General features: G+C 48.6%; 1 protein-coding gene across 2 annotated transcripts in view; it reads left to right on the top strand.

The window, feature by feature from the left end:
- The window catches only part of ARMH3 (armadillo like helical domain containing 3), a 182973-nt gene that overhangs the window by 53424 nt on the left and 113801 nt on the right, over nucleotides 1–15748 (top strand). For both annotated transcript variants that reach the window (XM_037903837.2, XM_043550711.1), the window contains exons 15-19: nucleotides 157–258; nucleotides 6325–6383; nucleotides 8218–8283; nucleotides 9470–9539; nucleotides 10595–10655. In XM_037903837.2, the coding sequence (XP_037759765.1) occupies nucleotides 157–258; nucleotides 6325–6383; nucleotides 8218–8283; nucleotides 9470–9539; nucleotides 10595–10655 (358 nt within the window). The remainder of the gene's footprint in view (nucleotides 1–156; nucleotides 259–6324; nucleotides 6384–8217; nucleotides 8284–9469; nucleotides 9540–10594; nucleotides 10656–15748) is intronic.

The following is a 15748-nucleotide window of genomic DNA, read 5'->3' as shown; positions in this document are numbered from 1 at the left end:
GACCTTTGGTCTGACCCAGTCTGGCTGTTCTTATGTACAAATGTGTTCATTACACCCAGACACTAACATCTGAGAATCAAGTTCCTTGAGTATCTTCCCCTTGCTTTTTGTATGTGATATGCAGAGAGTAAATGCTTTTCTTCTGCTTTATTCCAGTTATAAGCTCTGCAGAGCTGCCTTTGGATGCTGATGTGCAGACTAGCAACCTGCTGATAACCTTCTTAAAGTACAGCTCGATTGTCATGCAGGACACAAAAGGTAACCAGATCCTATTGTTGAGTGAGCCCTGGGTCCAGGCGGTGGGGCGATGTTAATGGAACTCTGCATACAGACCCTACCTGGTCTCCCTGTGGAGGCTGAAAGCTCTGAACTAATTTTTCCTTGCCAGATGGTAATTACGTGGGTCTTGGGGAGACCTAGTGCTGGAGGGAAGGAAGCAAGATATAGAAGGGGAAAATTGTAGTGCATAATAACCGAGGGAGTCTCAGCACGGCCCTCTCCGGGAGGCATAAGCGGATCCAATTCCAAGCTCTATGGGGTGGGAGGAGAATTCAAACCGCACAGAGCTGGACTTCTAAGAACATTAAGGGACTGCCACGGGAATCAGAACTCCGCTCCAGGTGTGAAACCTTGTGTGCCCTTCAGCACCTATGGGTGATACGAGGGGCAATGGAATTAGTAAAGGGGGCTTCAGTGATTCCCTGTTGTAGTTAGATTTAGATGCTGCTGGGCCATGTGGTATGTTTACACTCTTTGCTTTGTTTCAGTGTAGCAGCCGTGTTAGTCTGTATTCACAAAAAGAAAAGGAGTACTTGTGGCACCTTAGAGACTAACAGATTTATTTGAGCATAAGCTTTCGTGAGCTACAGCTCACTTCATCGGATGCATTCAGTAGAAAATACAGTGGGGAGATTTATATACACAGAGAACATGAAACAATGGGTGTTACCATACACACTGTAACCAGAGTGATCAGGTAAGGTGAGCTATTACCAGCAGGAGAGCTGGGGGTGGGGGGGAACCTTTTGTAGTGATAATCAAGGTGGGCCATTTCCAGCAGTTGACAAGAACATCCGAGGAACAGTCGGGGTGGGGAGGGGAATAAACATGGGGAAATAGTTTTACTTTGTGTAATGACCCATCCACTCCCAGTCTTTATTCAAGCCTAAGTTAATTGTATCCAGTTTGCAAATTAATTCCAATTCAGCAGTCTCTCGTTGGAGTCCATTTTTGAAGTTTTTTTGTTGAAGAATTGCAACTTTTAGGTCTGTAATCGAGTGATCAGAGAGATTGAAGTGTTCTCCGACTGGTTTTTGAATGTTATAATTCTTGGCGTCTGATTTGTGTCCATTTATTCTTTTACATAGAGACTGTCCAGTTTGGCCAGTGTACATGGCAGAGGGGCATTGCTGGCACATGATGGCATATATCACATTGGTAGATGTGCAGGTGAATGAGCCTCTGATAATGTGGCTGATGTGATTAGGCCCTACGATGGTGTCCCCTGAATAGATATGTGGGCACAGTTGGCAACGGGCTTTGTTGCAAGGATAGGTTCCTGGGTTAGTGGTTCTGTTGTGTGATGTGTGGTTGCTGGTGAGTATTTGTTTCAGGTTGGGGGGCTGTCTGTAAGCGAGGACTGGCCTGTCTCCCAAGATCTGTGAGAGTGATGGGTCGTCCTTCAGGATAGGTTGTAGATCTTTGATGATGCGTTGGAGAGGTTTTAGTTGGGGGCTGAAGGTGATGGCTAGTGGCGTTGTGTTATTTTCTTTGTTGGGCCTGTCCTGTAGTAGGTGACTTCTGGGAACTCTTCTGGCTCTGTCAATCTGTTTCTTCACTTCCGCAGGTGGGTATTGTAGTTGTAAGAATGCTTGATAGAGATCTTGTAGGTGTTTGTCTCTGTCTGAGGAGTTGGAGCAAAGGTGGTTGTATCATAGAGCATGGCTGTAGACGATGGATCGTGTGGTGTGGTCTGGATGAAAGCTGGAGGCATGTAGGTAGGAATAGCGGTCAGTAGGTTTCCGGTATAGGGTGGTGTTTATGTGACCATTGCTTATTAGCACCGTAGTGTCCAGGAAGTGGATCTCTTGTGTGGACTGGTCCAGGCTGAGGTTGATGGTGGGATGGAAATTGTTGAAATCACGGTGGAATTCCTCAAGGGCTTCTTTTCCATGGGTCCAGATGATGAAGATGTCATCAATGTAGCGCAAGTAGAGTAGGGGCATTAGGGGACGAGAGCTGAGGAAGCGTTGTTCTAAGTCAGCCATAAAAATGTTGGCATCCTGTGGGGCCATGCGGGTACCTATAGCAGTGCCGCTGATCTGAAGGTATACATTGTCCCCAAATGTGGAGTAGTTACGGGTGAGGACAAAGTCACAAAGTTCAGACACCAGGTTTGCCATGACATTATCAGGGATACTGTTCCTGATGGCTTGTGTTTCCTGGCTTTTTACACTTTTTACAATTGGGAGTGGAAGCTTTGGTAACGTGTCACTGACACATCCCTGGCCAGGTGTGCACAAGACCGCTCGATTAGCACCACTGCACCTGATCACTCGCGTGAGCAAGTATTGCACGTGTGAACAATTTTTTGTGCCAGATTTCAACCTGTTGCAAGCTCACTGTTGTCTGTCCAGTTTTACACTGAATGAAGATAAGTGGAACTCCACAAATAATGTTGCTGTTATGTATCATTTGAGCGCTGACAAAGTACCCAGCACTGTACATCATGTGTCTGTGGAGGGGATTTCTTCCTAAACCCAGGCAGCCCATGGCTGATTTGTCCTCATGGATGGAGGCTGGTGTCCCTTTATGTTTTCCCCCCCAGCTTTTTACCTAGCTTGGGTACCCATGTTTGAGGTTTGTGTTGGGTACGTCTGTGCAGCCCACAGCAGTGCATCTCCCAGCCTGGCTCACCGGGTTTGGGCTTGCGGGGCTCGTGCTCCAAATAGCTGTGCAGGTGTTGAGCTCGGGCTCTGAAGCGGAGGAGGGTGGCCTTGAGAGCCCGAGCTGCAATGTCCACGTGGCTGTTTTTAACCCGCTGCCGTGGGCCTGGCTCTGTGCACCAGGCTGGAAGGCTTCCTGCTGTGGGCTGCCCCAGGCAGTGCAGGTTCACCCTCATCGGCTAATCCCCACGAAGCTCTTTGCAGTGAGAGTGTCCTGTGACGACGAGTTCCACAACCAGATCCTTTTAAAACGTGGAGCCTTTTAATTTCTTTTGGTGTATCCCTTGGTTCTCTTTTCTGAGTGGGTAAATAGGGGCTCCCAAGTGACCTTCCTTTGACCATTCGTTTTATGAAACGAGAAAGCATTTAAGGCCAATATCCCATGGAGGGATGGGAAAGAAGAGAACCAGTGATGCTACAGGATCACTTCTATCTCGGGGTGGGTACATGTGAGTGATGTCCATGTACCCATGTGATGCTCTGACTCCAGGCCCGCACAGTTGTTCCACCCCTGCCCCGGAAGGTGTAATTTAAAACCCATCCATTCTATCAGAATCCCGTCTAATTAACCCCTCTCTGCCAGACCCCATAGTCAGGGGAGCCTTGAGAGGGATCATCTGTAAACTAGGGCTCAGATTGACGTACATCCCACAGGAGCTTTGATGTTTCCCTACAGTACTGCGTGTTTGTAAAGGGTTTTCAGATCCTCTGCTGGAAGGTGCAAAGGATTGCTATGAATAACAGCCCCCCTCGCCTATAACTCGCGGCTGGAAATGACCTGAGCAGGCTGAAGCATGAATACTTAGTGTGCAGCAGTAACACTTCCAGCCTAATCCCTGGAGAAGAGACGTGGAAGCAGCACCTTTGAAATAAGCCTTGAGATCTTGTAATAGAAAGATAACAAGGCTCTCGTGTATTGGAGTTCCTGAAGGCCACTGCTCCTCCTTCCTGAAGAGAAAAACTTTTCCCTTCTTTTGAAAAGTCTGGGCTCAGTAGGGAAATATGCCTGTGTGACGCTCAACCCACTGCACCCCAACTGTGCCCTTATGTTTACTCAATACAGCAGGTTAAAATTCACACCCTCTGGGGCTCATTTTCCCTTTAATAATCACATGTCCTAGCACCGAGCAGAGCCAGCAACCCAGAGTCATACCTGCTTGCAAATTCAATGTGGGATGTTTGTATGCACTGTCCTGAATGCAGTGTCACCAAAGGCTTTTGGAGGGGGCATGGGTTAACGCCCTTTTCTGCTGTATGAAGGTGGCCTGTGTTTTCAAAATCTTTCTTCTAGTGTTTTACTTTAAAACCAGCCAGAATGTCCAGTCTGGTCTTCCCTGGTGTTCTGGAGGATTTGTTGGAGGTCTCAGAACTGTGACTTGGGAGCTGTCTTTGCAGGCTGGAGTGCAGACTCCGAACGGGGATTCCTTTCTCCCACATGGTTCTCAATTATTCGATCAGTGGTAATGGAAAACAAAATAAAAGCAGAGTTTTAAACAGTCTGAATAAAAATTGCTTCCCCGCTCAATCAGTTCCTTCATATTTAGGGTCTGATAACTCTGCCAGTTGTCCCATAGAGTCTTCCAGGGCAGACAGGGCCTGAATTTCTAAGGTGAAAAGCAAGTGGTGGGTGTGGGGAAGCCCTTAACATTAAAAATAAGCCCTCACAGGCTTTCTAGCCATCATTCGCACCTGGGACAAGTCTCTAGGCACCCTTGAGTCTATGTGAATGCTGGGGTTAGAGCTCAGGTCTTTGTCTGTCAGCACCGTGGTCAGTGCACTACTGCACTGCCTGTCTGCCAGAGCTCTCCTGCGTAATGTACCGGCTGGTGTAAGCAACAAAACCGATCTCCCTCGGAGATCTGATGGAAGGGCAGTTGTGGTGCTCGAGGAAGGGCTTTTCACCTGGAGTGTTGGCCAGGGGCTAAGCTCTGCATCCCGAGTATTGGGGAAAGGCAAACAGGTGAGCCAGAGAGAGACCCCTCTGTGACGTACCAGGGTGCAATCCAGACTAATGAGGAGCTGTGTCACCCCCGTGGACACCTCACAATGCCTCGCTGCAGTAGCTCCCATCTGGGCTGCTCACAAACAGCCTCCCAGCATGTAAGCCACTCCGTGTGTGTGTGTCTAACTGCAGCCTGCCAGCCACACTTGGGTTACACTCTGGTTCTCACCAGCCTTGATTATACTGCAGGGTGACCCCAACACACCCCTGGTCCCAGACACTTCCCCCCCCAGAAATGTATGTCCTGCAGTGCCCAGCCCTCTCCTGGAGAGAACAAAATATTTTACGTCTGTTATTCCTTAAAAGGAATAATTTTCCTGTCCATTATCTCAAGTAGTGATTCAGACACTTCAATTTAAACACGCTAGATTAGATAAAACAGTAAAACAAGTTTATTAATTACAAAGAGATTTTACATGAGTACAGGTAATGAGGCATAAAAGTCAGAAACGGTTACAAGGAAAATAAAGAGAAGATGTTTACTAATGCCTAACTTAACAAACTAGATTAGATTCAAGCAAAATTTCTAACCATGTGCTTTCGGCAGTCTTACTGACTGAACCCCTACCCCAGAGTCGAGTGAATGCTTCCTGTGTTCCTTCAGGTGCAGTGAATACGATGGGCAGGAGGAGAGAGAGGGGTGCTGTGCGGTGTTTTTTCCTCCTTTTTATAGTTTCAGTCCCCCTCTTGAAAAACATTTCCAGTTGGGCACTAGGAGACAGAGTCTATGCGGAAGCATGTTCCCTGCTGCTTTTTCTCACCTGGTTGAGGTTCCTTTGTTTCCCACCCTGCTTGATGACTCTGTTTACTGCTTAAATGCAAGTTAAGCAGAGTACACGTTCCTTTGTCGAGGACAGACCTGTTTGCAGACTTCTGTTGGAGCAGGGCTGTGGGGTTTGGAACATGAGTTGTTAACACCATACAGGGGAATCTTATAACTTCACGTGCAACATTGCCACATATTTCCTCAGGACAATACTGACCAAAAAATTATGAGTTTTCAAATGCTACCTTACAAGGCACACTTTGTACCAAGATCATTACACTAGTGAGTAGGGTGTGACTGCAGGGTGTATTCTGTCACACTCCCGAGAGAGCCTGTGCTGAGGGAGAAATCAAATCTGATGTTGTGTTGTTGGCAGAGACTCCCGATAGCTCAGTGGGGTGTAGTGGTCCGGCTTCTGGGGAGATGGCTTTAGGGCCACGGTGAGACTATTTACTCTCGCAGGGTGGGTGAGTAGGTGTGTGAAGAGTTTGATACTTGGCCTCTTGCCCTGTTTCAGCCAGGGAGGCTCTTTATGCTCTGAGTCCGCATGCCGACCTGTTGGCGCTACAAGGCCTAGTTGCTCACGTAGGCTTGGTTTTGTTCATTTGCAGACGAACACCGGCTCCACAGCGGCAAGCTCTGTCTTATTATCCTGACGTGCATAGCAGAGGTAGGTCTCGTACACGATCCCATCTCATCAGCATGCGGCCATCTGTCTCATGTGACGCCCTGGCTCCAGGCGGGTGTCCCTTCCCCTTGCGTCCTGTCACGTGGGCACTGGAGAACTGCAGAGGGGTAGGGAGATGGAGACCCTGCCAGAGATGGTTTAATCCTTTGCTGTGAAGTCCAGCGCTACTGCTGTTAAGCACTGAGCCTAAACTAGCGGAGTGTTGCCTCATTTCAGGGCGTGTCGGCTTCTTGTGTCACACGTGGGGAGCATGCTGAGCTCAGACCTGCTCCACTCTCATGTGGCCTGCGTGTTAGGTCACTAGGGGACGCCTTGAGATGTTCCAGGCACTGACGACACCTGACTCCGCATTGTTCATGCTAAGCAGACGGTGCTGTTCTTCAGCCATCCCAAGTCCTGACAGGGAGCAGGGGCTGGCATTGGAGGGAGTGGCCGTGGCTTCCACAGACGGGGCCCACGTTGTCCCTCTCCCGCCTTGAAGGAGGTGGGTGTTGTCACCCTGCTGGGCAGACTGCTCCGGTGGGGAGCCAGAGGGTCAGGTCCCGACTGGAAAAGGGTTTTGGTTGCGCACAAGTAAAAACCTTCCATTTAGAGCAGTGATACTCAGACAGAGGCTCGCGAGTGGCTCTTTCATGTGTCTCCTGCGGCTCTTTGCAGCAGATGCTATGAAAACACTGTGCAATTTAATTATGAACCAGTTGGCTTTTCCTGTGTTATTAACCAATTGTAGCTGATAAGAATAATCTATATCAACTAAATATTTCTCTGTCACACTGTGTAAATAGGAATATATAGTACCATGGTGGATCACTTGAAGATTACCCGTTCATTCCCTCTGGGGCACCTGGCACTGGCCACTGTCAGTAGCCAGGATACGGGGCTAGATGGACCATTGGTCTGACCCAGTCTGGCCGTTCTTATGTTCGAATAGCGCTCTGGTAAATGAAACGGTGAATTCCCACTCCTGTGGCTCTTCTGCGTAATATTGATCGCTAATTGGGCTCCTGAACCACTGAGGTCTGCACGTCGCTGCTCCAGAGTGGCAGAGTCAGCAGAATCGCACCGCGTGCTCTGCTTTTAAAGTCATGGCTCATCAAGTATTTGTTCAAGGTGCTGCAGAAGAGCTAGTTAACTCTGATTTCATTACAAATGTTAGGAATGAGCTATTCTTAGCACCTGCGCTCATCAGAAAGGCATGTAGACAAAGGGAGAAGAGAAATATCCCCTGTGCCTAGCAAAGGCATGTTTGATCCTGGTATTAAATGGAGGGGATATTTATTACCACACTTGGCAGTGTATTATATGGAACGCTGTTTGGTTTAGTGTGGATTTTGGAATGAGATTTCCCTGAGGATTGGAGCCGCTGAGCCACCTACTAGCAGCCTGTCCTGCCATAACTTCTGCCGTGATGGGTCCATCAAGCTGCCACTATAACCCTTCCTCTTCGCTCTGTCACGGGGACGAGGAAAGAGAGGCAGGCAGGAGAGCCTCCTTGTGCGTTTTAAAATGCCCACATTAAAATGTTCTTGGCGCTGTCGTACGTGGAGTCTGCGACGTGGGTGAGCAAAGAAAGGCCTGGGAAATAAATGACTCTGGTGCAGGTGTTTGTGCAAGTGGAGTCGCTTGGGTTGTCAGACTAGAGGCACAAATGGGGAACAGGAAAGAGAAGACTCAGGCAAGCGCCTCTTCCTGCTGATGGCAGCTTTCTAACCTTGAGTTGCCTGCAGCTGTGAGTGTTGCCCTGGGGCAGGGGGGTTGCTACTGGGGGGTTGATGCAGTAGATGTTTCTCAGCTCAGGCTTTGCTCTCTCCAATAGGATCAGTACGCAAATGCTTTTTTGCATGATGACAACGTGAATTTTCGAGTAAACCTGCACAGAATGGTGAGTCTTCCCCGCAGGTTCCTTCCTTTCTCCTTGGGGCTGCTGAAGCCAAGGTTGGGTCCTCAGCTGGTTGTGCGTCTGTCACAGACGCCCTGCCTGGGGCCAGTGCACGTGAGAACCCAGTGAGCCCTGCTGGTGCGGGCGTGGGAAAGAAACGCTGTCATGGCAGGAGAGGCTCAAGACTCCTGGTCGAGGGAATGAGCTAAGCTGGGGAGTGAGCAGCCTGGCTCCTTGCTGGCTCGCTCAAGGAGCTGGGTGAGGGCTGGCTTTTGAGACGCATCTGGCCAGTGTAGCCGGGGAGACGATGTGTAATGGGAGGTCTGTGGGGACTGGAGGAGTTAGTGCAGTCTGGGAGCAGTCTGCCTTAAGAGTCAGCAAACGTTAGGCCCCAAGTGACACGTTAATGTGCATGCTGTAGTGAACCCTAACCTCTTTGAGCTCAGTTCACTCCCTCTTTCAGATGGGCGATTTGCCCCGCAAGTAGGGGGCGTGGTGTTTTTAGCACTGTCTTGACCCAGGGGTTCTGCTGCAGGAAGGGCCCTTTCATTTGCATCCAAGGGTCGACAGGAACCCAGCTTCAAGAGGATGTTGTGAATTTGTGCATGCTCCCTCAGTGGGACTTGGCTGCAGGCTCCAAACCTCCGACCAGCAAGCTGGTCATTCCACCACTGGAATTGCTCTCCAGCGGAGTTTTTCCCCATTGGCGGCCAGTGGCCTGGGAGATGGTGGTGTGACCACGCCAGGACAGACTCAAGCTCTATATTTTTAAAGCAAGCGTAGCCCCAGGCTGTCAGCCCCTCTTTCTCAGCAGCAAGCATGGAATGGGAATCGTCTTTCTAAGCTGTTAGAGCTGATAGAGTAGCCATGTAGCACTCCAGTCACTGTGAGAGCGAAAAACAAACTTCTGGGTCAGGGGAACATAAGGGAGAGCGCTGCGCCCTGGTGCGACAGCGTCCTCCAGTTACACAGCTCAGAATCAAAGTAACCAAAGCCCCAGCTGCTGTCTCCCTGGTAACCCTCTGTGCCCTGGACTGCGGTGGCCATAGAACCGAGGTGGTGGAAATGGAAGAGCCCAAAACTACGGAGAGCCTGTGGTAGTGATTTTATTTGCATGGAAAGCAGGTGATAATGTGCTGGGTACCATGCAGGCATCTGCTGACTTCCTTTCTTCTTTGTGTGTTTGAAGCCAATGAGACACAGGAAGAAAGCCGCAGACAAGAACCTGCCCTGCCGCCCCCTGGTGTGTGCAGTCCTAGGTGAGTATTGCTAGGGTGGGATCTTCCCATCTCCTGTGACGAGGAGGAAATAAGCTTAGTTTGGGGGAGTTTCCTGGCTACCTATTACCTGTGCAAGGAATTTCAGTTCTCAGCAGGGTGCATTTCATCCCACCCCCTCACTTTCCTCTAGTGAGATTAGGTAGGAGGATCGGTGCCATGTAACATGCTGCATCTTTTAGATCTGTGGAAAGCCACATTCACCATCAGGTTTTCCGAAAGGCATCAGACACCTCGCGTCCATTGCTGAACGAATGTCAATAATGGAATGTTCATTGGCTAATCCATCAAAACGTTTAGGTGGGGAAGGTGATGGCTGGGAATGAGCAGTCTCTGGGTGACTGAGCTGAGAAAAAGCTGACTGGAAAGAAACAGATGTTTGGTGGTGGAAGTGACTGTTGGGCACCTTGCCTGCCTGGAACAGACAAACTGGGCTGAACGTGACTCGCTGGAAGGCTGTTTTGCCTGCCTCTCTTGATGTTCTAGCAAATGTACCCCTTGTGAAACTGACCAAGATTAAAACTGAGTAGTATGTAGAAGAGTTTAGTCATTCTTGAGGCAAGACTGGATCTACTTTGCTTCAGAGCCGATTGTGTAGATATATGAATGTCTTCTACGTTATCGTCTCGGAAAACAAAGTTGTAAAACATATCTGGCCTCTGGTGACAACTGGGTTCTAAAACATACTTCCTATCGGAATTTTCCATTGGTGCTAAGGTTTGAAATATGAGTGCAATTCTATGCATCAAAATTAGTGATGTGTTTTTTTATTTAAACAACAGTGCGGGGAAAAGTGCATGGAGGAAGCATGTCTCAGAGTGCTTCCCGTTAAAATGCCAGGCTACTCTCAGTAGCTTCACCCTGGGCTGAAGAGGTGCCTAATTCAGACTATTTAGTAAATTATCTCTCTTGCTTCTAACCAGGATTGTTGTGACATGGTGGGGGTGGGGGTAGTTGGATGTGCTTATTATTGCCTGCCAGGTGTTACTGCAGCTAGTTTTACATTTACTTTGTCGTTTTCCTCCCCGGTCTCCCAGATCTGATGGTGGAGTTCATCGTAACACACATGATGAAAGAGTTTCCTATGGATCTTTATGTGTAAGTGACCGAGGGCTGGCTGACTGTGAATTTATCCTCTGGAATGGGGGCGGGGAAATCACATAATGCACTTCAGGCCAAAATAACATTTTTCGGGCAGGTGGGCATTCCAGAAGCTCCTAGGTCTGAGCATATATTGTTGAGATGTTCAGCGTGCCAAGAAATTATCAAAGAAATGAATTTCACCCATCAGACAGCTTTCCTAATCTGCCTGATCAACTACAAAGAGCTGCACAGTGGGGAGAATTGTCACAAAACATTGCACCGGCCACCAAAGCCAAATCCTGAGCTGGAGACAAAAAGCTGATTTTGAAACACCAAGGACAGATAAAACAGGGAAGTGAAGCCAGTCCGGCGATTGGGAGTCAGTTGCAAACAACGTGTGTTCTGAATGCACTCGTAGTGCTGCATCAGCTGGCAAGTACATTTAGCCGGTGACAGTGTGGGGCTGTTATGGGGCAGGTACATTAATATTCTTAAGAATCATTTAGATTGCTTTGACCTAGGGGGTGACTGTGGGTCCATAATCAGGGATGCGTGTTATAAATCTGCAGCACATGCTCTGCCAGCCTCTAAAATGCAGCTGACGCAGGTCATGATCCCTAATGCAGTGCCCTCTGGGAATAGGTAAGCCTGGCCCCAGGGGCACTGGAGGTTTGGCCCGGGACGGAATTAGGTACTGTTATCCACCCTCCCTGTGCTCCTTGTCTCTTTTGGGTCCACCACTGAAAGGGCCTTGCTGTTTGTAGCCTGTAGCTTCCAGTCCCAAGGTGTTCCCCGGAACACTGACCATCAGCTGCTGTTGATTTCGGAGGAATAAGAGAAATGATTTAGCTTTTACCAGGCTTCCCCTTGGCACTGCCTGCCTAGCTGTACCCCAAGACCGACCCGGGCCCAACAGACAGACTTGGATGGAATGGCACCGTGCACAGACGTGGTAATCGCGCTGTGCTGCTCGCATGGGTGCTAGCAATAGCGTCCCAGAGGACACGCCGAGCCTGGCTCGCTGCTTCTGTTTGGTTCCTTTTCCCTTTGTAAATAGAGTCCAATGTTAAGTACGTAGCAAATGCCATGTTCAGCTAATGTTTAGGGTTTAATCTAATCACACGCTAACTAGGAATTTCAGTCCTTCCTACTGCACGTTGGTACTGCAGGGGATCATCTAACAGTGGCTGATGAAATGTGTATGGACCATGGGTCTGACACTTGTAGCCAGTTTTTAGTTTAAGCCCAGTTTTGAGCAGCCTCCCTCTCCAGTTACAAAACTTTTTCAGAAAGAGCTCCTTTCTGCTTAATTTCTGGTGTGTGTGTGTTTGTTTGTGTTTTTTTCTCTTGGTACAAGAGACCTTTCCAGGAAATGTTGCTATTAATCAGACAAGGTGTCTTTAAGAGATAAGAGTTTGAACAACAGGGATTTTTCCTCACTGAAATTATTTGGAAAGCTAAAATCAACCTGGTCTAGCAAGTTCAAATTTTTATTTTTAAAATTTTGTCCTTAATGAGATCTGGTGCCCGGAACAATTCTCCAGATGTTGGGTAGTTAATTCTGGAGTTAGTCACTATGAATATTTGAACTTCTGGGAGCTCTGCAAAGTCTCTGTGGAGTTTATAAAGCCTGCAGGGTTTGGAAACTGCTCAATCCAAAGAGCTGTGGGTCTAGGGCATTGTGAAGTCTGGAGGCATAGCATAAGAGTTCTTAAGATCCATAGACAATTAGTCTGGTATAGGACACTTGGAAAGATCGCAGACCTCCCTGTTGTAGTTTTTAAGCTCATTAAATAGGTATCTGATTGAAGGAGATTACGAATGCTGCAGCCGTAGTCTGAATGTGTAAATTCCTTTAGCCCATTGGCTTGGGTCCAGGAAACTGGAAAGCTCTATAGAGACTGGCTGGGCGGGGCTTGCACGCTCTGGGAGCCAAGAGCTCCTGTTCAAACAGCAGGGGTTTTTATTCACTAACTTCTCCTCTGAGTGCCTGCACACATCCCTTCCACTTCTGGTGTCTGCGCGCCCGGAAACCGAAACTGGAGAACTTTGTCCTCTACCAGGACCTGTGGGGGCACCGCATGCGCCCTTTGCACGCTTGTGCTGCCAGCCAAGGGCTCAAGGGGGCAGGGCTGCCCTGACGCCCTCAGTTCCTTCTCACTGCCTGTGGTATATAGTCAACTCCTATGTGATCGTCTCACATTCTTCCCCATTGTCCCTTTAGCAAACAGCCTGCGAGATCTTTACGGCGAGCGGGTAGTTTAGTTGGCGGTGTAGCTGTAGTTTAGACAGGTAATACTCGTTTCCTAAAGAATCTTTGTTTTTATCCTTCTTTCCTTCGAGCTTTTGGCTCTGTCGGGGACATGCCTGTATCCCATGGATTTAAGCGCTGTTCTGGTGCTAACGAATCTGGCCAGTCAACGAGTCTCACTCCCACCGGTTAAAATGTTTGGGAGAAGGACCCGTGAGGCATCAGTGCCCTATCTCTGCGGGGGTAAGACCAAGACTAAAGTTGAGGAAGTTTGACATGGAGACCTTCTGATGGAAGCAGCTCTGCGCCCCCATTGGGAACCCCACCGCGTGGTATGCAGGAAATTGGACTCGACTCTGTCTCAGAGCGCGCTGCCAGACTTGGGGGTGTCCTTGCATTGAAGGGAGCCAAAGACACCATTCTTCTTCTCCAGTACAGCATAAAAAACAGAAGTCGTCCAGCACTTTTGGCCTCTTCTAGCCAGAAGGAGCCTCTTCTTCAAGGGGTAGGTCCCCTACAGACTTTCACCAGAAGGCTGGTACTGAGGCTAGAGCTAAATCAGCTCCTGCTAAGGTTCTCCCTGGAACCACATTCTAGCAGTATAGAGTATTGATTGTGGCACCTTATGCCAACTCCGTTGCTGGGCCCTTCAATGGCATCAACTTCCTCTGTGGTGCACCCTGGTATATGGGTGCCGATGATCCCTGAGGTCTAAGCAGCAGCCTGGGACCTTTTGTGCCTGTCCATGCCAGACGCCACTGATGCAGGACGAAGTCCAGGTACCAACTGTTCCTGCCATGCAAGCCCCAGTACTGGGATCTTCGGCACCTATACATTCAGCACCATCTGGAACTGAGCCTTTATCAACACCATCAGGATCTGGGAGCTCTGTTGTGCAGCAGACCAAGCCCATGGTCCCTTCAGCAGGAAAGACTCAGATGCTTCCTTTGGCACTGTCTGCTGCTTGATGGTCCAGGTGTTGGACTCCAGCTACTCCATCTGGTACTGTGCTGCCTTGGCATTCGAATGCTGACTCTTCCTCAAAGTCTTGCATATTGAGCTCTCATTACAGGAGGTCTTGCGCGTCTCCTTGTTCCTCTTCATGCAGGTCAAGGCCCAAGTATCGTGGCTCTGACAGGAGCAAGTGCAGAGGTAGGATGCCATGAGGTTCATCCCTGGTACCATGTCATGTACAGCAGTGGCCTTTCTGGAACCCATGAGGAGTTCCTCCAGACTCAAGGTCTTCTCCTAGACGTTGCTCTACTAGATCCCCATCAAGGTGCTGTTCTCCATCTGGTACCGGTCTCGGTACTGACATCCAGTAGCCAGCAACTGGGGGATCTTATTCCTCTGGGTTCTGACCCTCCTGCTATGGCTGTTCAGCAAACAGTGGCGCAGACAGACACTTTAGTGCCTCTGCTCAACACTTCCTCATCATCACCACATGACACTGCTGTTCTGGAGTAGCCTTTCCCAGGTCCGGACAATTATAAAATGTACCAGCAACTTCTGGAAAGGATAGCCACCTCCCCGGGTATTCAGAGTGAATTGGTCCAGGATAATCCACACAGGTTGGTGGATATTCTGCCTATTAGATCCCACCAAAATTCTTTGGCAAACTCCCTCTTCCCTATAAGAGAAAAGGAGGACTTGTGGCACCTTAGAGACTAACTAATTTATTTGAGCATAAGCTTTCGTGAACTACAGCTCACTTCATCGGATCATCATGAAAGCTTATGCTCAAATAAATTTATTAGTCTCTAAGGTGCCACAAGTCCTCCTTTTCTTTTTGCGAATACAGACTAACACAGCTGCTACTCTGAAATCCCTCTTCTCTGACACCCACTGCCAAAAGAACAAAGGAGAGGCACCAAGTTCCATCTCAGGGGCATGAGTGTTTTTATTGACATCCAGACCTTTGGTAGTGGCAGCTGTGAATGAGAAACCAAGGCCAGGGCATTCTAAATCTGCTCCCAAGGACAAAAATGCAAAAGACCTGGACTTATTTGGGAGAATGGTTTATTTGTCTTCAGGACTGCAGTTTAGGATTGCAAACCATCCGGCAGGCCCTCTTAGCCCATTAGGGTTTTTCCAGCTGGGACTCAGTGTTCCAATTTACAGACAAGCTGCCAGATGTTCCTAAAGAGAAGTCTAGAGCTGCACTAAATGAAAGCCACCTGGCGGCAAGACCATCTTTACAGGCTGCATAGGACAAGGCAGATTTGGCAGCTTGAGTGTTGACACTGGCAATCGCTGGGCATCATGCTTTTTGGCTGCAGTTATCGAGCATACCAACAGAAGTCCAGCCAACAATTGAGGACTTGCCATTTGAGGGTCTGAATCTGTTCTCAGGAGAAAACAGATGAAACTTTGCACTCTTAAAGATTTTGGGGCAACCCTAAAATCTATGGGCATTTATACTCCAGACCCTAAGAGAAAGTTCTGCCCACAGATCTCAGAAGCAATCTCAGAATCATTAGCAATTCTAATGGAGGACAGGTGAGGTCCCAGAGGCCTGGAGAAGGGCAAACATAGTAGCTATCTTTTAAAAAGGGGAAAAAGAGGGCCCAGGGGATTATAAATCAGTCAACCTCATTTTGATACCTGGAAAAATACTGGAACAAATTATTAAACAATCAATTTGTAAGCACCTACAGGACAATAGGATTATAAAAAATAGGTAATGCGGATTTGTCAATAAGAAGTCATGTGAAACCAACCTCATTTCCTCCTCTGACAGTGTTACTGGTCAAGTGGACAGGAGGGAAGCAGTAGGTGTGGTATTTCTTGATTTTAATAAGGTTTTTGGCACAGTCCCACATGACATTCTCATCAGCAAACTGGGAAAATGTCGTCG

The sequence above is a fragment of the Chelonia mydas genome, chromosome 7 (assembly GCF_015237465.2).
Source record: "Chelonia mydas isolate rCheMyd1 chromosome 7, rCheMyd1.pri.v2, whole genome shotgun sequence".
Classification (NCBI taxonomy): domain Eukaryota; kingdom Metazoa; phylum Chordata; order Testudines; family Cheloniidae; genus Chelonia; species Chelonia mydas.
Note: the sequence above shows the minus strand (reverse complement) of the source record. Positions and strands in the feature narration are given on the sequence as shown.